Source organism: Heterocephalus glaber, unplaced genomic scaffold (genome assembly GCF_053883595.1).
Source record: "Heterocephalus glaber isolate CG9 unplaced genomic scaffold, H.glaber_assembly_v1.0 deba00001861, whole genome shotgun sequence".
Classification (NCBI taxonomy): Eukaryota; Metazoa; Chordata; class Mammalia; order Rodentia; family Bathyergidae; genus Heterocephalus; species Heterocephalus glaber.
The window spans coordinates 736292-762941 of record NW_028258501.1 but is presented as its reverse complement, the minus strand read 5'-3'; the positions used below and the strand labels follow the sequence as shown (position 1 = coordinate 762941).

The 26650-nt window shown below is 44.5% G+C and overlaps 1 protein-coding gene and 1 long non-coding RNA gene across 3 annotated transcripts in view; one reads left to right on the top strand and one right to left on the bottom strand.

Moving 5' to 3' along the window:
- Positions 1–24390, top strand: part of Tex28 (testis expressed 28) — a 30384-nt gene extending 5994 nt beyond the window's left edge. The window contains exons 3-5 of the mRNA XM_021252333.2: positions 5724–6367; positions 23431–23566; positions 23881–24390. Coding sequence (XP_021107992.1) covers positions 5724–6367; positions 23431–23566; positions 23881–24261 — 1161 coding nt within the window. The 3' untranslated portion in view covers positions 24262–24390. The remainder of the gene's footprint in view (positions 1–5723; positions 6368–23430; positions 23567–23880) is intronic.
- On the bottom strand, positions 3303–20890 carry LOC110347486 (uncharacterized). Of its 2 annotated transcripts, none has more exons than XR_015448411.1 (3): positions 20611–20890; positions 3630–3699; positions 3303–3430 (listed from the first exon to the last, which is right to left on the bottom strand). It is a non-coding gene; the product is annotated as an uncharacterized LOC110347486 (long non-coding RNA). The 2 variants fall into 2 exon arrangements; XR_002392166.2 differs by lacking the exon at positions 20611–20890 and adding an exon at positions 6623–6771.
- Positions 24391–26650: the final 2260 nt, after the last annotated feature.

Genomic DNA, 26650 nt, shown 5'->3' with positions numbered 1-26650 from the left:
TTAGTTTTTAATTTTTTGAGGCTATTGTAAATGGTATTGTTTTTCTAATTTCTTTCTCAGTGGGTTCATTATTGGTATAGAGGGACACTATTGATTTTTGTGTATTGATTTTGTATCCTGCAGGCTACCTGACTGAATTTATTAGTTCTAAGAGTCTTTTGGTGGAATTTTTTGGGTCTCCTATGTAAAGAATTGTTTTATATGTGAAAAAGGATAGTGTGACTTCATCCTTTCCTATACGGATGCCTTTATTTCTTTTTCTTGCGTGAATGCTCTGCTAAAGTTTCAAGTATTCTATTGAATGGGAATGATGAAAGTGGGCACCTTTGTCTTCTTCCTGATTTTAGAAGAAAGCTTTCCACTTTTTCCCATTCACTGTGATGTTGGCATTGGGGTTGTCATAAATGGCTTTTGTCAGTTTGGAACAAGTCCTCCTATACTTATTCTTGTCAGTTTTTTTTTCTTTTTTGTACCAGGGATCGAACTCAAGACCTTGCTCTTGTGAGGCAGATGGTGGAACCACTGAGCTAAATCCCCGGCCCAGTTTTGTTTTGTTTTGTTTTTATCATGGATGGATATTGGATTTTGTGATTTTTGCCCTCGTTTCTCTTTATGTGATGTATTGCATTTATTGATTTATGTAGGTCTGTTTGCCAGTATGTTGTTGAGAATTTTTGCATCTGTGATCATAGTTCTCTTTTCTTGTTAAGTCCTTGTTCAGTTTTGGTATCAGGGTAATTCTAGTTTACACGAAATAGTTTAGCTGGACTTCCCTTTCCGTTTCATTACAGTTTAAGGAGTATTGGTGTTAGATTTTCTCTGAAGTTCTTGTGGAATTCAGTGGTGAATCCACTGGGTCCTGGGCTATTCTTTGTTGGTAGAGGTTTTATTTATTGTTTGTTTGTTTTCTTTTTTATATAGTCTGTAGAGTTTTTACTATTGCCTCTATTTTGTTACCTGTCATTTTTCTATTCAGGGTTTTTATATCTTAGTTCAATATTGGTAACTCATATGGATTTAGAATTTCTCTATTTCTTCTAGGTTCTCCATTTTATTGGAATATACATTTTTGGAGTACTTTTTTATATTCCTTTGGATTTCAGCGGTGTCGGTTGTGATTTTGCATTTTACATTTGTAATTGCATTGATATGGGTTTTGGTTGAGGGTTTATCAATCTTGTTTATTCTTTCAAAGAACCAACTGCGTTTTTGTCTTTCCTTTTTTTTTTTTTTTTTTTGAGACAATGCCTCACTATGTAAGCCAGATTGGCTTCGAACTCACATTTATCCTTGTGAGCCTCTTCAGTGCTGGGATTACAGTTGTGGGCCCTCACACCCAACACCTAACTTTGATTCATTCAGCCTTTGTGTATTATTTTTTTTTAGTCCCAGTTTCATTGATTTCCACTGTCATTTTTATAATTTCTTCTCTGGTATTAATTTCAGATTTGGATTGCTCTCTTTTTTTGGTACCGAACTCGGGTCCTTCCACTTTCGAGGCATGTGGCGGAACCACTGAGCTAAATCCCCGCCCTGGATTGCTCTTGTTTTCCTAGGACCTTGAGATGCATCATTAGGTTATTTGGGATTGCTCAAATTGCTCTTTTTATGTGCGCATTTACAGCTATAAGCTTTCCTCTTAAAACTGCTTTCATTGTGTCCCATAGTCCTGGCACATTGTGCTTCCATTGTCATTTGTGTAGGCAATACAATATATGGTTGCTTTTTTTTTTTTTTTGGTACTGGGGATCAAACTCAGGACCTTGCACTTCTGAGGCAGGCAGCGGCACCACTGAGCTAAATCCCGGGCCCCTGCATTTTGTTTTTTGATCCAACCTGCCAGTCTGTCTTTTGATTGGGGATTGAAGACTATTGACAGAGACATTATTGTAAGGTATTTATTGAATCTTGTGATTGCATTAGTTTTCCAGTGCTAATTCCTTTGTTTTTTTACCTTTTTTTTAATTACTCTCCCAGTTAGATGTATAATTTCCTTTGGGCTCTTTGGTGCTGGTGGCCTCCCTGTTTCTGTCTAGGATTCTCTTGAGTACTTTTTGCAATGCCCATTTAGTGGTCATGTATTTCTTTAGGGTTTCTTTGTCATGGAAAGCATTTACTTCTCTGTCAGTTTTTGAAGGGTGATTTTTCAGGCTATAGAAGTCTGAATTGACAGTTGTTTTCTTTTGAGGCTTGAAAACTTTTGCTCCAAGTTTTCCTGGCCTTTAAAGTTTGTTGTAATTCTAATAGGCTTGCCTATTTGCTGCTTTTTCTTAACAGCTTTCACTATTTTCTCCTTTTGTAAATTTCTGGAATTTTTTTTTTTTTTTTTTGTACCAGGGATTGAACTCATGACCTTGCACTTGCAAGGCAGACGCAGTACCACTGAGCTAAATCCCTGGCCTGAATTTCTGGAATGTTGATTATATTATACTGTGGAGAGGTTCTTTTCTGGCCATGGCTCCTTGGTGTTCTATATGCCTCCTGTAGTTTAATATTTAATTCTTTCCCTAGATTTGGATAATTTTCTGCTGTGATTTCAGTGAATAAAATTTCTATATCTTTTGAGTCATCTTTTCATTTTTTCCTTTATTCTTATAATGCTAATGTTTTCTTTTTGAGTTATTTGGTAGCTGTTGCATTCAACTTGCATGTTTTGTTGTCGTTTTTAGGGTATCACTGAGTTTATGACCTAGTATATCCGCTTTGTCTTCAATTTCTGAGACTCTGTCCTCATATTGGTCATATCTGTTAGCCATCCTTTCTGTTATATTTTTCATATCTTATATTTTGCTTGCTTTCTTTTTATAATTCCTAATTCTTTTTTTTTTTTTTTTTTGGTACCGGGAATTGAACTCAGGTCCTTGCGCTTGTGAGGTAGGTGGCAGAACCACTGACTGAGCTAAATCCCCGGCCTGTATAATTCCTAATTCTTTACCAGACTAGTAAAGAATATTGTATTGTCTTGTTTAACTCAATTTGTTTATTATTTGTTTCTTCTCTAGGCTCATTAAACATTTTATTAATAAAAAGTCCTTTATTTAATAAAGTTCTCTTTAAGCTTGCTGAACATCTTATGAAATTGCTTATGTGCTTCTTCTTTGAGCTCTTCAAACATTTAGATCATTTGATTTTGAGTTATTTGTCTGTTATTTCCTCCACTTCAGTGGACATGAGATTGACCTGTGGGAGGCTAAGGGTTTTTGTAGGCATCTTGGTGCCTTGCTTTCACATATTTCTATTGTTTTTGTGCTGCAAGGTGAAGAACAGTTAAGCCAGAGACTTTATCCCTACTGTGGACATCTCTTTAGTTAGGTTCTGTCTTCCTGTGATGTGACCTTGGGTTCTGCTATGTTTTGGTGTTTATACTCCTCTTCAGCATACTCAGTGTGATATTTGAGGGCATTCTTAGTGTCCAGCCATCTTCTGGGGACTTGATCCCCAGCACCACATAGAGAGGAGAAAACAAACCACAGTAATGATGATGACACAAAGACAGATGAGATATTAGTATACAATAAAAACCAATTAACGGCAATAGCTGTGCCACCATTGGCAGTAGCAATCAGCAATAATGATAGAGTCAGAGACAAACTAGATATCCGCATAACATGAGAACCAATAAAAGTTACCTCTGAGCTGAGGATTTAGCTCAGTGGTTCCGCTGCCTGCCTCACAAGCGCAAGGTCTCGAGTTCGATCCCTGGTACCAAAAAAAAAAAGAAAAAAAAGAAAAGAGAAACAAAAGTTACCTCTGAGCCACCATTATCAATAGAAAAGAGATCTACAATGATAACAGAGACCCAAAGACAAACCGAATAGCGTCATACAGTAAGTATCTACTAAAGGTAATAACTATACCACCATTAACACAGGAAAGAGTTCAGCAGTAGCTGCATTTAGCAACTAAGTATCTAAAAAATTAATACTACTTAATTGTAATAATAAAAATGGAGGAGATGGGGAAAGAGAAAAATAAAAGAAGTAAAATTTGAAAAAAATGATAGGAAGATGAGAGAGAGAAAAGTGAGATAAAGAATTCAAATGAAGAATAAAAGAAAATAGCACTAGGTAAAAGTAACAGAACAATAAGAAAAGTAAGAAAAAGAATAAAACAAGGAAGAAAAGAAAAAAAAAGCACTCCCCTTTCCCTGAAAACAAAGAAAAAGAAAAATGAGCCCTCCATGTGTTGGGTGAGAGGTTTCTTTCCAGAGCCTGTGGTATTGGAATCCTCCAGGTATGGGGGAAGGATGGTGAGTCACAAGTAGGGCCTGTTTTGTTTCCACACTCACTCTTTTGTGTGTGAATGCTGAGTCCTGCCCCACCTTTCCTGCTGGGCATGGTCGGTCAATGGTGTCTGCCCAGTTTCCCTGTCTTTCCGTGAGCCCCAAGTCACTGCTATGGGCTCATGAGGTGCCTTCCTGTCCAGCAGCCCCTCTGCCTGCACACCTCAGGCTGTGGCAACCGTCCAGGCCAAGGTGTATCCCTGATCACGTTGGCAGGTGGAGAGGCAAACAGACCACTGAGCTCTGTGCTGGAAGTAGGCAGCTGGGTGGTGGAGTAGGGGTCAAGCAGTCCACTGGATGTAAGGCCAGCACTTTCAGGCCCAGCCCCTGGGAAAACAGTGCTCAACTGGCCTGGCTTCTCACCATGGAGGACAGGACCACCATGTGCTTCCTGGTCTGAGCTCGCTACTGCTTTAACTTCTCAGGTGACAGTCTCTGGTGACTGTCTCCCACCCAGTCACTGTGGTAAGGTGGCCCCAGAGACCCTGAAGTTTATAGTTGTTTTGTGATTTCTGATCCCCAGAGTAGCTCAGTCTTGAACAACTAACGCCTTCCCCAAATGGCTCACAAACATGGTGGTGCTGCACTCCCTTTCTTCCTCAATGCCAGCCGGCCACGTGGAAGGCATCTCTTTCAGAGTCAAACTGCACGCTGTATTTGCAGCTTACAACGCCATGAGCTGTCTTAGGGCTAGCAGTGCTGGACCTGTTCCCCAGGGGCTGCCGCCCCTCTCCGGGTCACCTTGATCTGCAGAGTCAGGTTCCCTCCCAGGAGCTGGGGCCAGTGCTTCTTTTCTCTCATTGTCCTCAATTTCTCCAGTTTCCCTGTGATTTCTAGTGTTCCTGTTGGCTCTTTCCTGATTCCCGAGCTCGCCTTCCTCTTTTCTTGCTGAGTTGTTGTTCTGGGTGTCTAGATCCAGGTCCTGCAGAGGCTGTGTGCTGGTCCTCAGCTGCCATTTTCCCTCTCCATTACAATAGCATGGACTGTTCTGTGACAGTGGAGAATGTACCTGGCTGTAGCACATGGTCGGCCCTCAGGAATTCATGTATGGAACGAATGATTGCATGAAGCAGTGAACCTGTTAGGTTGCACATCTCTCTGCCTACCTCTCCTGTCTCCCTGGAAGTAGCAATGTGCAAGCCATGTGGGTTTGTGGGAATGAGTTTATTTGTACTTCACAAGAAATGTTCTTTATGAGACCTACAACTGGTAATTGTTGGAAGATAACAACAAGGAAGCTGGAGGATGATACCGCGGATGTAGAGGGGACATTCACCTGTGAAGTGAGAAGTCAGGTGCTGGAAAGGAGGGGAGGGTCCCCCTGCACACGTCAGCGTCCATGCACACGCATGTTTTCATGGAGTGAGGACGTCTGTGTCCAAGGCTCCTGCCGTTGCGGCTCACAGAACACCCTTTTGTGATTTCTTGTTTTCCACTGCAGAAAGAATACACCAGGGATCCAAGGGCGAGCCTCCCCCGCCATGTGCCTTCCCGCAGGTTCCTGTCATCCAGCGAGGATGGCCCTAGCAGCCACTCTGGCCACTCCAGCCTGTCGGAGAGGGATGTCACCCGAAGCTTGCAGAAAGGCATTAGGCACCGCATCCTCTACCTGTCCGAGCAGCTGAGGGTGGAGAAAGCCAGCCAGGATGAGAACATGATGAACTACCTCAAGCTGGTGACCAGCGCTGACCGTCACCAGGCCGCACATATCTGGCAGGCCTTTGAGAGGGTGAACCAGCACACCTCGGCCACCATCTCGAACATTGAGTGCCGGCTCCGCCAGTGCTACCAGCAGCTCCTGGAGCTAGAGGGTCACAGGCCCAAGGGCCCAGCACTCAAGGCAGACATTGGCCTGGATGACCGTGAACAGCCAGGTGGGCCTGGCATTGCTGGAGCCTGTGTGCCGGAGACTTACCCCTCCTGTCCCAGTTGGCAGCGAGCACTTTTGCTGCACAGGGCAAAGGAGGAGCTGGCAGAGGTCAGGAGCTCATGCTCAAGTCTGCAGGGGGCCTACCAGCGCCTCCAGGACAAGTATCTGACAGACTTGCCTGTGTCACTGGAGTCCCTTCAGGAGCACAGGTACAGGTGAGGCGAGCCCCTTCCCTCCCTCTGCCCCGGGGACCTGCCTGTAGCCTGGGGCGGGGCCACTGGTAATGTGGTAGTGTAGAGTCTTCGGATATGGCTTTTGTGCCTGCCTGGCGTGTTCAAGGTTGTGGCATGCACCAGACCTTCCTTTTTTCCTTGGCTGAATACCCCCTACTTTTTGTCTCTCTGGCCCACGTTGACAGACATCTGGGCTGTGTATTAACTGCCTTCCCGTTTCTGGGACAAAGTACTCACCCACAACTTCCAGAAGGAGAGGTGTGTTTGGGCTCATAGTTTTCGGAGGGTTCAGTCCAAAGTCAATGGGCTCCAAGGCAGGGATGGCACAGCAGAGTGCTCGCTGGCTCATGGGAGGCTCGTGGGAGGGTGCTCACCACCTGGAAGCCTGGAGTCAGGAAGAGAAGGGAGGAGCCAGGGCTGAGAGCACACCTTTGCGTCCTAGTGGCTGGCCTCTTGTCACCAAGGCCCCTCCCCTCCGAAACCTGGACCCGTTGTTTACAACTTTTGCTGCTTGTGCGAAACTGCTGTGAACGCTGGCTCCCTGGCTCTTGTGCAGGCGTGAGTTCTTTGGGGTCTCCTCCTGCAGTGGGATTGCTGTGGCCTGTGGGGGCTCTCGGTGTACCGTTCGGAGGGACTGCCAGGTTGGCTCCCATGGACTGTGCCAGTTACCTTTCCACCGGCTATGCACTAGGCTTTGCTCTTTTCTTTTTTTCTTTTTGGTAGCGGGGATCAAACTCAGGTCCTTGCACTTGTGAGGCAGGTGGCGGAACCACTGAACTAAATCCCTGCCCCTCTTTTCTTTCTTCCTTCCTTTCTTTCTTTCCCTCTTTCTTTCTTTTCTTTCTTCCTTCCTTCCTTCCTTCCTTCCTCCCTCCCTCCCTCCCTCCCTCTCTCTCTCTCTCTCTCTCTCTCTCTCTTTCTTTCTTTCTTTCTTTCTTGGCAGGTCCCAGGTGCTCTGGCTGGGCTTGAATTTGCAGTCCTCCTGCCTGCTGACTGAGCAGAAAACAGTGAGGGGAACTCGAACTCTGACAGCCCAAGAGCCGAGAGGGACCTCTCTATGGCAGCACAACACAGGTGTCTCTTGCAGGCTAAGAGGCTCTTTTTTTTTTTTACTTAAATTCTTTTATTGGTACATTTTAGGTACACAATATGTTTACATTTATCATTGGGTGCTTGTACCTGTACATGATGTATCTTGGTTCTTATTTTTTTTTCTCCATTCCCTGTGCTCCCTTCACCCCCTCCACCCTTCCCTATTTACATAGACTTTGTTTCCATTTTTTCCTTTTATCATAATTTTTCCGTTACCTTCTTTCCTTTCCCTTTCCCCTCCCACTTCCCCTACCACTTTGGAACTTTTCTTCCTATTTCACATTATCAATTATTCATTTTAATCATTTTAGTCCTTATTTACACTTTCAGTTTCTTACACTAGAGAAACTATTTGGTATTTACACATGTGTGTCCTATTTATTTCATTTAAGAGTATCACCTCAATATGCATCCATTTAGCTATAAATGTCTCTAGTTTGTCATTTCTTTATGGCTGAGTAGTACTCCATTTTATAAAAAAATCACATCTGTTTATCCAGTCTCCAGTTGATGGAAAATTGGGCTGTTTCCAAGTTGTAGCTATTACAAACTGTGCTGCTATGAACATGGGTGCACATATATCGTTGTGGTATGATACTTTCAATTCTTTTTGGAAGATCCCCAGCAGGGGAATAGCTGGGTCAAATGGGACTTCCAGTCCTAGTTCTTTGAGGTATCTCCACACTGATTTCCATAGTGGTTGCACCAGTCTGCACTCCCACCAACAATGGTAAAGGGTTCCTTTCTCCCCACACCGCCGCCAGCATTTGTTATTGGTTAATTTCATGATAGCAGCGATTCTTTCTGGGGTGAGGAGGAATCTCAGTGTTGTTTTCATCTGCATCTCTCGAATGACCAGTGATGTTGAACATTTTTTCATATATTTATTTGGTGCTTTTACTTCTTTGTCTGAGAAATGTCTGTTCATTTCAGATGCCCATTTTTGAATTGGGTCTTTAAATTTGGGGAGTCTGATATTTTTTCAGTTCTTTATATATTCTAGATAGTAGACCTTTGTCTGAGGAACAACTGCTAAAAATTTTTTCCCACATTGTAGGTTGTCTCGGCTCTGTTGGTGGTTTCCCTTGCAGTGCAGAAGCTTTTTAACAAGAAGAGATTCCAGTTGTTGATTCTTTGTGCTAGTTCCTGTGCTACTGAGGTTTTGTTCATAAAGTCTTTTCCTATGACAATGTCTTCAAGAATTCTACCTAACTTATCTTCCAGCAAGTTTACAGTTTCTGTTTTAATATTTAGATCATTAATCCACTTTGATCTTAGTTTAGTGCATGATGATAGATATGGGTCTAGTTTTAATCTTTAGCAGGTTGAAATCCACTTTTTCCAACACCATTTATTAAATAGGCTAGCTTTCCTCCAATGAGGGTGATTGGCTCCTTTGTCAAAGATGAGGTGGCTGAGCATGTCTGGAGTTGTTCCTGCATCTTCTAATGTATTCCACTGATCCTTGGTTCTGTTTCTTTGCCAGTACCATGCTGTTTTTATCACAGTAGCTTTGTGGTATAGTTTCAAGTTGGAGATTGTGATACCCCCAGCCATGTCTCTGTTGCCTAGAATTGCTTTTGCTATTCTAGGTCTCTTCTGGTTCCAAATGAATTTTTGGATTGTTTTCTCTAGTTCTGTGAAATGTATTGTTGGAATTTCAATTGGCTTTGCATTCAATCTATATAGCAGTTTTGGAAGTATGGCCATTTTCACTATATTGGTTCTTCCTACCCAGGAACAAGGGATGTCTTTCCATTTTCTGATGTCCTCTTCAATCTCCTTTTTCAGAGTGCTGTAGTTTTCAGTGCAGAGGTCTTTTGCTTCCTTTGTGAGATTGATTCGTAGATATTTCATTTTTTTGGATGCTATTGTAAACGGAATTGTTTCCCTAATTTCTCTCTTAGTGAGTCTCTTATCTGTGTACAAGAAGGCTATTGTTTTTTGAATGTTGACCTTGTATCCAGCTACTCTACTGAATCTGTCAATTAAGTCTAAAAGTCATAGGTGGAGTTTTTTAGGTCTTCTATGTAAAGTATCATATCGTCAGCAAATAATGACAGTTTAACTTCTTCCTTTCCTATCTTTATTCCTTTTATTTCTTTCTCTTTTCTAATTGCTGTGGCTAATGTTTCCAGACCTATATTGAACAGGAGTGGTGATAGTGGGCATCCTTGTCTTGTTCCTGAATTTAGCGTGAAAGTTTTCAGTTTTTGACCTGAAAAAAATGGCTGTTGGTTTTTCATAGATAGCCTTAATCAGGTTGAGATAGTGACCTTCTATTCCAATTTTCTGTAGGGTTTTTATCATGAGTGGGTGTTGGATTTTGTTGAATGCTTTTTCTGCATCTATTGAGATGATCATATGGTTTTTGTCCTTGACTCTGTTAATATAGTGTATTACATTTATTGATTTAGGTATGTCGAACCATCCTTGCATCCCTGGGATAAATCTGACTTGGTCAGGGTGTATGATCTTCTTGATGACCCTCTGTATACTGTTTGCTAGTATCTTGTTGAGGATTTTTGCATCTGTGTTCATTAGGGAGATTGGCCTGTAGTTGTCTTTTTTGGTTAGGTCTTTCCCTGGTTTTGGAATCAAAGTAACACTTGCTTCTAGGAATGAATTTGGAAGTATTGCTTCCCTTTCAATTTCCTTGATGAGTTTAGAGTAATGGCGATATTTCTTCTTTACATGTCTTGTAGAATTCAGCAGTGAAGCCAGCAGGACCTGGGCTTTTCTTTGTTGGTAAATTTTTAATTACGTTTTCAATATCACTCATTGTAATTGGGGTGTTTAGAATTTCTATGTCTTCTTCATTTAACTTTGGCATTTGACTTTGGTGTTTTTCATTTTATTAGAGTATAGGTTCTCGAAGTAGGAATTGATGATCCTCTGGATTTCTGCTGGATCTTTTGTGACTTCACCTTTTTCGTTCTTAATTGCATGGATTTGAGCCTTTTCTTTCCTTTTTTTGTTTTTTTTTTGTACTGGGGATAGAACTTGGGACCTTGCGCTTGCGAGGCAGGCACCGTTCTTTCCTTTTTCTGGTAAGTTGGCTAAAGTTTTATCGATTTTATTTATTGTTTCAAAAAGCCAACTCTTTGATTTTTTGTATCGTTCTCTTAGTCTCCATTGCATTGATTTCTGCTCTGATCTTTATAATTTCCTCTCTTGTACAAGCTTTGGGTTTGTCATGCTCTTCTTTTTCTAGGAGGTTGAGGTTCTGCATTAGGTTATTTATTTGAATTCTCTCTGTTTTTCTAATATGGGCATTCACTGCTATGAATTTCCCTCATAGAACTGCTTTCATTGTGTCCCCTAGATTCCTGTATGTTGTACTGGCATTATCATTTACGTGTAGAAACTGTCTAATTTCTCCTTTAATTTCCTCTGTGACCCATTGGATGTTCAGGAGGGTGTTATTCAATTTCCAGGTGTTTGTGGGGGTTTTGCAGTTTCTTATGCTATTGATCTCCAATTTTATTGCACTATAGTCTGATAATATACAGGGGGTAACTTCAATTCTTTTACATTTACTTAAATGTGCTATGAGCTAGCATGTGGTCTGTTTTGGAAAATGACCCGTGTGCAGCCGAAAAGAATGTATATTCTGATTTTGTGGGGTGGAACACTCTGTAAACATCTATTAAGTCCATTTGTTCAATAGCTTGGTTCAGTTCTTGAATTTTGTTGTTAATTTTTTGTCTAGATGATCTTTCTATTTGTGATAGTGGGGTATTGAGGTCCCCCACTACAATTGTGTTAGTGCTTATTTGCCTTTTCATGTCCATTAATATTTGTTTTGTGTAGTTGGGAGCATTAGTATTTGCTGCATATATATTTATGATTGTCATCTCTTCCCCTTGTATTGTTCCCTTCACAAGGATGTAGTGACCATTTTTGTCTCTCTTAATTAGTTTCGGTTTGAAATCTACTTTGTCTGCAAATAAGATTGCTACCCCTGCTTTTTTCTGGGTTCCTGTCGCGTGGAGAGCCGTTTTCCATCCTTTTACTTTCAGTCTATGAATTTCTTTTTGAGTTAGGTGTGTTTCTTGTATAAAGCATATTGTTGGATTTTGCTTCTTAATCCATTCTGCCAGTCTATTTCTTTTGATTAGTGAATTGAGGCCATTAACATTGATGGTTATAATTGATAGATATTGACTCATCCTTGTCATGATATTTTACTGTTGTTGGCTCTTTTAGTTTTTAATTTTCCCCCTTTCCCTTTAGTTTCTTGCCTTGACTGGTGGCCTCCCTCTGTTGGGGCTCATGGAGTTGTGACCTTCATTGTTTTTTTTCTAGGATATTGTTTAGAATTGCTTGGAGTGCTGGTTTGGTGTTCATGGAATTTCTCAGGTGTTCTTTGTCGTGGAAGTATGTAATTTCCACATCGAGTTTGAGAGATAATTTTGCAGAATACAACAGTCTAGGTTGGAAGTTATTTTCTTTTAGGGCTTGAAATACTTCACTCCATGCTCTCCTTGATTTGAGGGTTTGTGTTGAGAAGTCTGCTGTGATTCTGATGGGCTTTCCTTTGTGGGTGATTTGTTTCTTTTCTCTAACTGCCTATAGGATTTTGTTCTTCTGTTTGGTTTCTGGGACCTTGAGTATTACATGTCTAGGTGTAGATTTTTTTTTGATCCTGACTAGTTGGAGTTCTATATGCCTCACTTATCTGTATGTCCAGTTCTCTACCTCTGGGAAGTTTTCTACTATTACTAATGTGAACAGTTTTTATGTTAATTGTACTTTCTCCTGTTTTTTCGTGGACTTCTATCAGTCTTATGTTATTCTTCTTTGCATCATCTAGCAGCTGCTGGATTGATTTCTCATGGTCTCTTACTATTTTTTTTTTTTCTGGTACTGGGCATCCAACTTGGGTCATTGTGCTTGCACAGCAGGCAGCGAAACCACTGAGCTAAATCCCCGGCCTGGTCCCTTACTATTTTTAAGAAATTTCTGTTTTCATGGTCACTAACCACAATCCTGTCTTCTATATCTGATATTCTATCTTTACATTCCCTTCGTCTGCTGTGAATACTTTCAATGGAGTTTTTAATCTCCTGGATATCTGTTTCAATGTGTTTCATGGATTCCATTTCTTTCTTATGTTGGGCAATCATGGTTTCCATTTCTTTCTTATGCTGGGCATTCAGGGCTTCCAGCATGGTTCTGAGCTCATCTATTTTTTTTTTCAGTTTCTGTTCTACAGCCTCTGATCATGTCTTTTTTCTTTTTTTTTTTTTTTTGTACCGGGGATCACATCCTTGCGCTTTCAAGGCAGGTGCCAGAACCACTGAGCTAAATCCCAGGCCCTCTAATCATCTTTCACTCTGCTCACCCCCTCTTATCTGGGAAATTATTTCTGTTTTGAATTTTTCTAGAGCCTCGTTCATCTGGGTTTTTTTTGTTGTTGTTGTTGTTTTTTGGTACCAGGGATCAAACTTGGGACCTTGCGCTTTCGAGGCAGGCTCTGGAACCACTGAGCTAAATCCCCGGCCCTCATTCATCTGTTTTGTTACTTCCTGTGCTATCAGTTTAGGGTGCCCAGGTGGTTGATTATCAGACTTTTCTACCTTGTTTCCCCCAGAATTTGCCTTTGGTGGGGTGGAAGTCTGAGTTTGTGCCTTGCTTAAATGTCTTCTCATTTTTGTTTTTGTTATTGTTCTTGGTTTAATTCTTGGGTTGATACTTCAAAATTGCTTATTGTAAGTATCTTTGTTGCTTGTATTTAGAACCCTTATGGAATAATTGCTTCTCAGAGGTGTCTTCCAGATATAGCTGGTCTTTAGGTTTTGAGTCTCTAATGGCTCTGAGGCTATCTCATTTTCATTGTACCAGGAAGGACAACTGATTAGATCAATCACAACACCTTAGCCCAAGTGATACAATCAGCCACACCATAGCATCAAGCACTGCTTAGAAAAGGACAATTTGTGGTAGTTATCAATCTATGACCTTTAACTGTGTGAATTATATCAAAATCGAGGACCAGCCCAACATATGTTTATAGTGAATAAACTCTTCAATATAGCAACTTTACCCTTTGGGATGGGGAGTTAGAAGGAGTTGGGGAGGGAGGGATAGGTAGGTAGAAGCATAGGGAAAGGTTAGCAGCGAGGCCAGAGGACACAGGAAGATCACACAAACTCTAAGAAACTGTTGAAAACAAGAGGAAAAGACAGATTGAAAGAACAAAGATGAGAACAACACAACCTAACAATAATAGGGAGGCTAGAAACTGCATTTACTTTCCTTTAAAACTAATGGCAGTTGAGAGAAGGAAAATGAGAAGAAAAGAAAAATAAAGAAGAAATTCAAATTAGGGCCAGAACAAGAACAGAAAGGGAGATGAAGAACAATATGGGACAGCAAGAGAATGAGTGAGAGAGAGAGAGAAAGAAAAGAGAAAAGAAAGAAAAAAAGAAGAGAATAATAAAAATTTGAAAAGAGTAGAAAAAAATAAAAATTAAAAATAAGAGCAAAAAAATATTTTTTTAAAATAACAAATAAAAGATAAAAATGAAGGGCCTCCTTCAGGGTATGTTTCTGCTGTCACAATAGACAACGTGGGCAACCGTGTGCAGATATAAGTCAGTGAGTCTCAGCAAGCCAGTAGCAGACCCATGAGATTCAGGCAGATTTCTGTCTGCAAGTCCGAAGTTGAGTTCCCTGTCCTCCTGCAGGGTTGAACTCCGCAAGGTTCTACTGCAGGTTCCAGCTGCCCTTCCCCTGAAGATAGTCCAGGTTCCGATGGGAGGTGATGATCCCTCCAACTTACCAAGTATGGTGGTCTGGTGTGCCTTTATTGCAGAGATTCTCTTCACTATTCCAGTGGGCTTCAGTTTTCATCAGGGAGCCTGAGGGAGGTCCTCTCTCTGTTGTTCACTTCTGCAGCTCAGGACAATGGCCTTTATGCCCCGCTGTGCATCTGTAGTGTGGAGCCAGGTAGCGGCACAGCCAGGAGGCCAGAGCCGGGGCCTAAGCTGGTCACTGGGGGCGGGCGTGGGGATGGAGTGGGGCTCCACGCGGCCGAGGTCCTCACCGTCTGCTGGCTGGTCGCTGGGGCTAAGAGGCTTTTTTGAATAGCATTTTTTGCCCTGCTTTTGCGGGGGTGGGTCAGAGAAACGGAGTGCTGATGTGTCCTCTGTGTTCTCTGTGTCCTACTAACATGTCCTTGGGGACTGCTTGTGGCCTGTTGACATGTCCTCTACGTTTCCCTGAGATGGTGCAGTGGGCTCATTTGAACTGGTGGTGTTCCTGTCCTAGTTACTCCTTACTGTCTCTCTCACACCCCTCTCCCTCCCCCCCCTTCCCCTCTCTTTCTCTTTCCCCCTCTCTCCCCCCTCCCCCTCGCTTCCTCTCTCCCCCCTTTGCCCTTTCCCTCCCCCTCTCTCCCCCCTCCCCTTCTCTCCTCTCCCTCTCCTCCCTCCCCCCTCTCTCTCTATAATGGAAGTGGGTGGTAAAAAGTATTTCATTGTCAGGGCTTTTAAAATTTTTCCTAAGTCTTTTCATGGGAAAATATTCTTACTTTTTAAGCAAGCATGTCTTCATTAGGGAATCAAGACTGTTCACATTAACAGTTATTACTGAAAGGTATCAACTTATTCTTGTCATTGCATGATTTTCCTGTTGCTGATTTTATTTTTTCCTTTCTGCTTAACTGCTCACCCTGCCAGGTATGTTCATTCTATTTGACTTATTGGTATTGTTAGTTTCATTGTCTTTTTCTAGGGTAGAGATCTTTGAGAATATTTTATAATACCGGTTTGATGGTCTTGAATTTCTTGAGGTTCTCTTTATCATGGAACTACCTTATTTCTCCATCAATTTTCAGTCTCTTTTTTTTGGTACTGGGGATCGAACTCAGGACCTTGTGCTTAAGATGGCAAAACCACTGAGCTTCATCCCCAGCCCGCTTGATCAGTTTTGAGGAAAGTTTTGCAGGATGTATAAATTGGGCTTGAAACACTTTGGCCCAAGCCCTCCTGGCCTCTCAGATTTGCATTGAGAAGACTGCTGTAATTCTAATGGGTTGACCTTTATACGTGATCATTGCTTTTCTCTTAACAGCTTTTATGATTCTGCCCCTGTGTTAGCCATCTGGGATTTTGAATGTGATGCAATGTGGAGAGTCAGAGTCCAGACTTTTCCATTCCCTTCTCTGTGCTGTGGTCCATCTCTTCACCTTCTCTGTAGCTTGTCATTTTCTTGTCAGTTCCTTCCCGATTCCCAAGGATCTACTTCTCTTTTTTTCTTCCCCAAGTTGTGATTTTCCAGTGTCTGCATTCTGAATCTCGGAGACGCCATTGCTGCTGCTCACCACTCAACCACTTTACAGTTTATTTTTTCATCCTATTTTTAAAGCTACAATAAGGCAGACAGTTCCCTAATTTCCAAATTTGCCTTAAAAATGATTAAGTGAGCCGGGGATTTAGCTCAGTGGTGCCGTCACCTGCCTCGCAAGTGCAAGGTCCTGAGTTCAATCCCCGGTACCAAAAAAAAAAGAAAAGAAAAGATATGGTGAACTGATGAGCAGTACCAGAAGACATATTTATCTATCATTTCCGAAGTTCTTCTCCTTTCTCCAGGCCTTTGACCACTGACCCACTCTCAGAGCAAGCTAATGCACAATCCTTCCTTTGGGTTTGTTTTGTTTTTGTTTTTTGACACTGAGTCTCACTACGTATTCCAGGCAGGCCTTGAAATCATGAAATCACTATGCACTATGTAGCCCAAGCTGGCCTTGAACTCACAGCAGCCCTCCTGCCTCAGCCTCCTGAGTGCTGGGATTGCATGTGCCACCACACCCGGCTGAAATAAGCATTTTGAAAAGCCCCCCTTTTGGCTTTCCTCAGTTTTGCTGAAAAGGCTGCTGCCATCCTTCCTGTTGCCTTTCCATATCCTTTCTCTTAAGTGGGTAGCAGTTTTGCCGTCGTGGCCATGGATGTGATTTTCTCTGCTCTCATCCTGATGTTGCTTTGCTTCTTCGGTTTGTGGCTTGATGTCTTTTTTCAACTTTGGACATCCTTGTCCATTCGCTTTTGAAATCTTGCTTCGGCCTGTTCTTTCATTCCTCTATCCATGCCTCTTCGAGGTCTTGTCTCTGTTCCCATCTCTTGTTTCTTTCTGCCTCATTGTATTTTCTTCTGAACTCTTTTCCAGGTCACTGAAACTCCATCTGCCTGGAGCTATTTTGTTCTTCTTCTTTTTTTTTTGTTAGTGGCATAAAGAATTTATTTAGAAAACTTCGTTATAAATGCCATGCTTTTTTGTTACATCTGACCATCTTTAAAAGGGGGGGAAATAAGCCAAAATATAAACCACCACCTAGCATAACACCAGGCATAACAGAAGGTATTGAAATGTACTTGGAATTTGGAAAAGATAAGGTTCAAACTCAGAACTAAAAAACCATGTCTTCTCAAGGCAATCCAAATTTTTCTAAACTACAGGTAATATACATTCAAGTAATTCACCATTAAATGTGTTTTTATATTTTGTATTACTTGAAGCACAAAAACTTCATATTGCATTACTTTAAGCATGAAACAGTTTAATGGCTTATTGTAAAATAACAGTGAAGTATGTGATGGTCACTACATAAAGGATTACATATTATAAACAGAATCTTGTTCTGATTATTTTCTTATGATGACGGAATCCCAAAGTCAAAGTCATTGAGAAAACTTAACCATATATCCCCCCTTTACTTAGCATTTAGTGCAGAAATTCCAATAGCTTGCAAGTAATTAGGGGAAAAAACTGTATTAATACATAAAACAGAAATCAAAGTGAATTCTGATTTAGTAATCAAATGAAGGATTTTTTACTTAACCGAAACAAAAAATTTCTCAACATAGAAAGTAAATATTACAAAGTATAAAATCATAAGGCACTCCTGATATTTTAAAGAATCTTAACCTTAAGTACTAAAACAAGAAAACGAACAAGTACAAGAATGTGTAGTTTTGTATGAAAGGCCTTAAGATAAAGTTCCCATACAAAAACAGTCTAAAAACTGTTTTAAAACAATGAATATAATACTAAACCATTAACAATAGATGTATAGTAGTTTTCACCAATATTGAAAGAGTAAACAAACTTAAAATATATGGCATTTAGACAGTTGAAATATTTAAGAAATACAAACATATAAAGGCTTATAGCATGATTCCATTTAAAAATTCAGTATCAGTAAGAATTACGCTATAACATGAACAGAAAAGCATAATATAATGTCAGCCATTTGATATAGTAACACTGAAGAAAACAAATAACCAACAAGTTTCTCTGATATGGCTTGCCTATACAGAGTAACCTAAAAAATCATACTAATGGAATATCCTTCAAACCAGAAAACATTTTTTAGTATGAATATTTATGTTTCACTTTGAGGCAGTATCCTACATTATTTATGCCGTCTTACCACTAAAGCCCTATCTACACATTTTTGTAATGAGGAACTGAAACAATGTTTTTAATTGTAGCTAACCCCAAACACATCCCAACAAAGTACACACGTGTTGTATCAGTTTTACTACTCTAGGAGAAACTAAAAATACAAACCAGAAAATTAATTAGTTTTGGGTGGGTTGCACTGATTTAATGGCTTTTTTATACTTTAGAAAAATTAGGTAGAACTATCCAGTTTATCAACACTTTTGGAATAAAGGCTGTATACTGAGTATAAAGTTTAGAAATTCAAAGTAGGTTTTGATAATTGACCCTTTAGTTACTTTTGACAATCTAACAGAATTTAACGTAAGACTTAAGAAATGGTTGGTTTAATTTTATCAGATACAAGGATATCTTGAAAAAATATGAGGGTAATAAAATTACACTAGGATTATATTTTAGCTTTCCTTTCATATTAAGATATATTACGTATATCAAATTGACCCTGTAATTATTTAGTTATCATTATGATTAGCAGAAAACAGTAGCATTGTCTCATTTCTGTTTAATAATAGACTTTGGACATTATTTTTTTGCAGTTTTTCCTATTGTAAGGCTGTAAATCTGGGGACACGACTATAGGACTGTATATATTCAAATTATTATTACATAATAGCACTAATATAGTTAAAAATAAAGAAAACATAACAGTTTAAGCAAGGAGCTTTTTTTTTTCTTTTTGGTACCGGGGATCGAACTCAGGTCTTTGCACTTGCGAGGCAGGCAGTGGAACCACTGAGCTAAATCCCCGGCCCGAAAATATTAGAGTTTATAGAGGAATACACAGAAACACAATCCTTCCTTGTGTGGTAAGATTATAGTGGGTTTTTCATTCTGTTTGTATTTCTCGTTAAGTTTATTTATACATTGCTAGAGCTATTTTGTTCTTAACCTACCCCCTGTCTTCTTAATTCAAGGTAAGGTACTTTTCAGTTCCTCATTTGTTTTGTTTTTTTTAAGAGTTCTCTGTTTTTTGCCAAATGCACCCCCCGTTCTTTCTTTACAGTGCTAGGGCTCAAACCCAGGGCCTGGTGCATGCTGAGCTTGCCCTCTAATGTTGAGCAACCTGGCAGCCCATAGCCAATATTCTTCATGCCTTCCATTTTAACAAGTAAAGATGGAACAAGGAAACCACTCCAACCCTCCCTGCACCTGCAGCCGCTGCAGTCTGCTCCCCACCTCGCCCGAACCCTGTGCTCCTGCATTAGAGACCCAACAGACGTTTTTCAGGGGTGTTTGGATGTCAGCAGACACAATCTTTCCACACAGCCATTGCCCTTTTTAAAATGCTGCTTTTCCTTTCCTTCTACAACACCACCAACCTCTGGTTTTATTCTCAGTCATTTTTCCCCCTCTTGGAACTGGGGATTGCATTTGGGGCCTTCACGCTGAGCTATATCCCCAGTTCCTTTTTTATTTTTATCTGGAGTCAGAGTCTCACTGAATCATAGGCTGCCCGGGCTGGGCTTGGACTCTGAGATACTTGTGCCTCAGTCTCCCAGAGCTGGGATTATGGGCTTGTGCCACCAGGCCTGGTTATTCTGCCTCTTGCTGATCTGTCCTCCTCTGTCTGATCTTTACAATGTGAGCTTGCTTCAGATAGCTGGTTCTGCCCCTGAATCCATCTCAGAACGATTGGAGAGGTTAGTGGTGTTACATTTTAGATCGAAAATACCCCTCCAAAGTCTCATGTATTTGGGGGGGGGCTTGTTGGAGGAGGAGGGTCACTGGGGTGTGACCTGGAAGGTTGTATTCTTGTCCTTGGGCTTCCTTGCTCTCTCTCTCTGCTTCCTGGCTGCCATGGAAGCAGCTTTCCTCCACCAGACCCTTCTACCATGCTGTTTCTGCCTTGGAGCCAGCTGACCATGGACTGAATCTCCCCAAAACATGAGCCAAAGGGAACTTCTCCTTCTTCAAATTGTGGATGCTGGGTATTTTGTCCCAGTGATAGGAAATTGACTGAGACACTGGGGTTCCTGATCTCACTAGGGAAGCACAGTGGGCAGCAGCCAGTGGTCAGACCCTTTGAGGCTGTCATTAGGGGAGGGGGCTCAGGTTCCAGATGGTGGTGCTTGGCTGTGGCTGAGCAGCGTGGACCCTCTGGATGGGCTTGGTGGAGGTCCATGGTCCAGCCAGGAGAGACTGTCTGGAGCCAGGTGGGCCTGAGGGTGAGGGTGCTGCTCGGCATTTTGGGCTCTCCAGTCCATGGCCCTGACCCTCACTACATGTCTGTCAGCTGCTCCATGCAGGGCTCCATCCATAACTGTCCCTGCCCTGATCTCTGCCATCCTCAAGCGCACCCTCCTCTTTTCCAGCTGCAGTGCCTGTCTACACTCCCGGCCAGTCACTCCTGTCTTATCTGCTTGCTCTTTGGTCTTCATTAATGCATTCAGATCTTTTTGTCACTGCCATTTAATAGCAAGCAACAGCTGTGTCACCAACAAGGATTTCCATCTGCCAGGCAGCACACCAGGGCCAAACTCATACTGCCGTATTTAACACCTAAGGCACATCTGGCAGGGAGGTGGTACTAGGTGTCATTATTGTCCTCAGCCTCTGTCCAGCACAAATTGGCTCTATGACTAGTCCAGGCAAGTGCCAGGGAGGACACCTGAACTCACAGTGACTGGACCCCAGAATCTGCTCAGAGCCACTTCATTGTAACTTACCAATCTCCTCTTGTCATCCTGTTCCTCCCTGGACGCGTGGTCCTTCCCTTGTGTTGTGGGGAAAGGCGTGCTGGCTGTTTCTCACCAGACCTGGCCAGCTGCCCTCACAACATTCCCTGTCCCTCGTCACACCCCCGCCATCTCTTTGGGGGCTTCAGGTATCCCGTGTCTCCTTCATTTGCCTGCTGCCCCCTGCTGTGTTGGATTCTCTCCTTCAGCGAATAAGCATGGTTCCTTCCTTCCCTGTCAGACCTCTGAAGGGCTGTGTAGGTCCACGTCTGCACGCCCAGCCTCCCGCTCCACCTCCACCCTGCGCCGCTAGAGTCGCTAGCCCCACCTCCTGGTTGGCGGCTGAAACAGTTCTGTGATTGCCCAAGTGTATTGGGAGCAGTCCCCAGGCTGCCTTCTGCACACACCTGCTAGCTTGTGCTCCCAAGGGATCCTTCTGTCTTTGACTATCCCCGTAGTACCCTCAGGGTGACGTGTCACCTAGCATGCCTGGGTTATTTGATCCCTGTATCAGACTCCAGCTCCAAGTGCAGGCCAGTAGGTCCAGCAGAGATGATCAAGAGCCATTTCTCAGGAATGATCAAGAAAAGAGTCTGGAAAGAAGTGGTTTGCATCAGAGAAGGGTGGTCTTGAGAGTGATATAGTATCTTGGGAGTGTCTGGCTGCCTGGTCATTATTGCGTGTGCATAAGAGCATTTTCGGGGGGGGGATTGATCTTTGGGACAATAGGAGCTGGAGAGAGGCCCTAGAAATAAAGGACACAGGAAGGGTTAGTGCACAATGGGCAGGTGCTGCTGGAGGAAAGGAGACTGGGCTAGGGCGAGAGAAGGAGAGGCTGGGAGAATGTCCTTAGGACATACCGTAGGTCAGCCAGGAGAAGGAGGGACGGAGGGAGAGCAGGTAGGAGAATGTGTTTTGTACAGGTACCCACTCCCCACCTTCAATGTCATCATCATGTACTGCAAGCATGAACTGTCAAAAATTGAACACACTAAATTGTTTATGAATACCCTGCCTCATTCAAGCATTTATTCCTGTGTTCTTATAAATCTGATGATGCACCTATTAATTGACCTCATACTCATGCAGGTGAGATTCATAAAAATATGCTTCATCATAATTCATGTCTCCAATCCCTTGGTCATATCTCTCCCATGAAGGCAATGATGGCAGCGAGGAGTCTATTTTGAGGTCTAGCTCTGTGATTTGCAACCTTAGCCCTGTTGTCATCAACTCTTCTCACCAGGGACCTGGGGCACAGCCCAGGGGAATGGTCCTTGCAGTGCAGCTTTGGGAGCTGCTGTGCTAGTCACTGTCTGCTGCAGTGAGAGAGTCCCCGAGACAACCCACTCAAAGGGAGGAAGGTTGCTCGTGGCTCCAGGTTCAGAGGCTTCACTTCAACTGTGCCCCCCCTTGCCTTTGGGCCTGTGATTAGGCAGAAACATCAGCCACAAGGGCCTGGCAGAGGAAAGCTGCACACCTCTTGGTCGCCAGAGGGGACAAAATAGTGTCAGGGCACAACCCATAGTCACCCATTTCCTCCCAGTAGACTCCTCCCAAAGTTCCCACCCCTCCATGGAAGAAGTGCTGATGAGCTCAGGGCCCTCAGGATCCCAGCATCTCCCCGGCCCTCTCTGAGCACTGCTGCTTCAGGGATCAAGCCTTTCACACATGAGCCTTTGGACCTTTGAGGTCCAAAGCCCAGCTTGCCTTGCAGCAAGTGAGCCGGGCTTCTGTGTGGGAGTTAGGCGGGTCCTGGGGGCGGGCCAGATCTGAGTCTTGTTTTGCCGGTCTCTGCACAACCACTCTGCGCATATGTGAAAGCCTGAGTTCAATCCCTGGAACCTCAAAAAGAAACAAAGGAATGAAAGAAAACCTCCAAGGATTCAGTCGGAGATCTGCCACCCCCAGCCCCCATCCAGCAGCCTCACTGGCCTTGTTTGCTTTTTTGTTTATGTTTTTGGTTTTTTAGTCAGGATCTTGCAATGTAGTTCAGGCTGACCTCGAACTCGACATGATCCTCCTGCCTCAGCCTCCTGAGTGCTGGGATGACAGGCCTGTGCCGCCACATCTGCCTGTATTTGCTCATCTTTTCCATGCATGTTTTTGTACTTTGAATACTCGTGTGTTTACAGACAGAACACGTGGTGTTTTACTTGTGTTTTTTTAACATCTCTATTGAGATACAATTTGCATGTCATTAAAATACACTATGTTAACCGCATCTTGGTGGTTTTTATTATACATACTGAGTTGTGCAACCATTACTACAATCCAGTTTTTTGTTTTGTTTAAATAACAGCTGCATTAAGATCTAATTCACACCCTACCAATCTTGTCCGTTTGAAGGTAAGTCCATTGGGTTTTAGTGGATTCCCAGAGTCGTTCAGCCATCCCTGCTGTCTCATGGCACCCAAAGAAGCCCGAGAGCAGTAGCAGTCCCTCCTGCCCGCCCCGCCCCGCCCCAGCCTTGCGCTCATCTGGGCGTTGCGTGCCAGTGCCCTTGTGCACTCGGTCGTCTTCTATGGAGAGACGGCTTCATGGAGTCACTGCCACCTGCAAAACTCGGGGCCAGGAGCACCCTTGGCATGGACATTAAACTCTGCAGCCCGGTTACTAGAGAGGACCTAGATGGAAGACAGAGCTGACAGTGTGCTTGTGATTGATGTGCGCCTGGGGTGTCTTGGTGGCCCGAAGGAGGTGGCCTCTCTGATGGAGCCCAGCCGAGAAGGGGGGCAGGGAGGCAGGGCACCCACGGGCCTGGGAGCAGCCCGAGGCCCTGAGTGTGCTCCTGTCTCTCTTGCTCCTGAGACAAGCACTGGTGGTAGGACAGATGGATGGCCACCTGCAGCAGCATCGGGATGAGATTTACCACTTCCAGCAGGGCCTGGCCTGCTCCGAAGAGAAGATGGCATACCTGTCCTATGAGCAGGCCAAGGAACTATGGGTGAGAGTGCCCCTCCCCACTGCCCTCTCGGCCGCAGCACTCCCTCTGTGCCCGGGCCGGTGCCTGCTGGCTTGCTGCTGTGGGAGGGCACCACCTGTGGCCCGAAGACCTGGGCTGGGTGGGAGCGTCACTCCTGAGGGGGAGGCTGGGGTGGCCTCTGGCCCTGGCCTCCTGCCCGCGCCCTCTTCGTGCCCACACCTCTTCCTCCCATCCTTGGCCGGCCGCAGCCCAGCTGGGCACTCAGTCCCTGCTGTGCTTGTCATGCGCTCTCGGCTGCCAGCGACTCAGCTCTGTCCTGTGTTTCCCGCCTACAGGGGGTCGTGGAGGTTCTCAAGGGCCGGCTGGCGAAGCTAGAGGCCCTGCAGCAAGCCACCCAGGTGGCGGTGACGGCAAGGGTCTGGAGCGGCCCCCGGGAGCTTTTGCCCTGCCTCATGAGCCTGCTGCTCGTCCTTGCCTGCGCCGTCCTGGCGTGCGTCTCCACCGTGTGCTCCTGCCCCCTGCCCCAAGCCGCCTGGCACCTGCGCATGTTCATCATGCTCACGGTGCTCGGGCTCGGGGCTCTGGCTTGGCAGAAGCAACGTGCCACTGCAGCCACAGACTGGCAGGTGTGGGTCCCTTCCAGGTGGAGGCTGGATGCCAAGAACTCCAGGCCTTCATCAGGAGGACCTCATGGGGCTGGTGTGCTGCCTGCCTGAGTTTGCTGGTTCCCTCCCTCCTCCTCCTGTCCCTTTCTGATTCCCTGATCACCAGCAGACACCTGCCCACCTTGCGCTTCCGTGTTGCCACCGGGAGGTGTGGAACTGGGGGAGATTAAAGTCTGTCCGCACTGCTCTCTGTCTCCCTCTCTCCCTCTCAGACTCGGCGCCGGGACACGCAGAGGCTCAGTGCCCCACGTGGCAGTGGCAGCCTCTGTGACGTGCTTGGTTCTGGCAAAGAGCAATTCCATTTATTTCACAGGGATAGAAAGAAATGGGGAGAGGTGCCCAGAACCGCAGTGGCCGGGCAGGCGGGAGGCAGCCTCATGCAGGTGACACTGAAGACACAGATGAGGCCTCCGTTTTGGAGGCGCTGGAGAGTTCCAAGCTGTCCTCAACCTTCTTCCCAAAAAGCTGCAAGATGCAGTTTGGAAACTGCAAGGACAGAAAGTGTCACTCAGCACAGCAGGCAGGTCTGGGCCATTGGGTGCAAGGCAAGGTTTGGGTAACCCTAAGTGTTACCGGTGACATAACACCTCTCCTCGCCCACTCCCACTCTGTCTGGGGTGTGGACGGGTCAGGTTGTTCCATGCACACAGGATAGTCATATGCATCACCGAGTTCAGCAGTTGATGGTGATGGCTGTGGGTCGATTTGTGTCCCCCAAAAGCTGTGTTCAAGTCCTGGCCACTGGAACCTGCGAGTGTGTCCTTGTATGGAAATAGTCCTTGTGCTAGGATGACATTCCTAGCTACCTGGGAGGTTGAGATGGGAAGATTGCAATTTAAGCGCAATCCTGTCTCAAAATAAAGAAGAGCAAGGGCTGGGGTGGAGCCCAGTGGCACAGCACTGCGGGGTTTGACTCCCAGTGGCACAAAGCCTGAGGTCTTGCTGTTCTGGGAAGAGGAAACTCTGGACATAGCGACCCAGACGTGGAGCCACACACCAAGGCTTGCCCCAAGCCCCAGAAGTAGAGAGAAGCACCAAGCCTGGCCTGCAGAACTGGGAGGGACTCGATCTCTTGTCTGGCCCTGGACTCAGAAGGATTTGCAGCAACCTGACCAGGACCTTGCCTGCCCCCTGTCCAGGGCCTGCTGTTCCATCAGGCTGAGGGAGACGGGGCCTCTAGGCGGGTGCTGGATGGGGGCAGCCCCACGCCCATGTCCCCCTTTTTATTTTTTGGCTTTTTTGGAAACAGGATCTCACTATGTAGCCCAGGCTGGCCTCACACTTGCAGCAATTCTCCTGCCTCAGCCTCCTGAGTGTACCACCACACTTGGCAGACCCCCTTCTCTGCAGAGACCTGGCATGGGTGAGGCCCAGTGCATCCTCTCCCAGGGCCACTGGGCCACAACCTCTTTGGTGACGGTCTATAGATGGCTGACCTGTTTTCCCTCCTCCTTCAGGACCTCCAGGAGTGTCCACTTCGTCTTTGGGGTCCCCAGAGGGACAGCCGCTCCTGGGGCACAAGGGAGCCACAGCTGCCAGGCTTGGGGCCAGAGCCAGTCGAGCCCTGATTGGTACCATAGCAAGGATGGCTGCTAGAATCAGCCAGTGGCTGTCAAATGCCAGGTGCCCGGCTAGGGCCTGTGGAAGAAGGAAAGGATACTGACACAGCCTTGCCACTGGGACACATATGTCCACCTGACAGCTCGTACATGGGTAACCACAGCAACACGCTTCATGGGAGGCCAAGAGGGAGAAACAATCCATCAATAGATGAATTAAACACATGGCAGAATATTACTCAGCCATGAAAAAGAAATGGAGAGCTGACCATGCTGCATCGTGGCTAAATCTCAATGCATGAAAATGTTTGAAAATTAGGACTGGAAGCCAAGTGTTGTGGTGCATGCCTGTCGTCCTAGCATTCAGGAGGCTGAGGCAAGAGGATCACTGAATTGGAGGCCACCCTGAACTACAAAGTGAGACCCTGTCTAAACAAAACAAAAGAAAAAGAAAATTAGGGCTGGGGATATAGCTCAGCTTGCTTAGCATGCGTCAGGCCCTGGGTTCAAGTCCCAGTAACCCTGCCCCAAAATGATCAAAAATTGAATTGTGTTTTGTTTTGTTTGGCATCGGGGATCGAACTCGGATCCTTGCGCTTGCACAGCAGGCAGCGAAACCACTGAGCTAAATCCCCAGCCCCCAAAATTGAATTGTGAATGGTGCAGCTACCATGGAAAACAGTTTGGCAGCTCCTCAAAAACTTAACCATAGAATTATCACTTTATCAAGAAGAAGAGGAGGAGGAGGAGGAGGAGGAGGAGGAGGAGGAGGAGGAGGGGGAAGAAGTATCATTTTATCCCAGAGAAATGACCCTAAGTAGCTCCTTGGTCTGGAGCTGTTAGTGACAAAGCTCACGGCAGGCTGGATGGGCTGAGTGCCA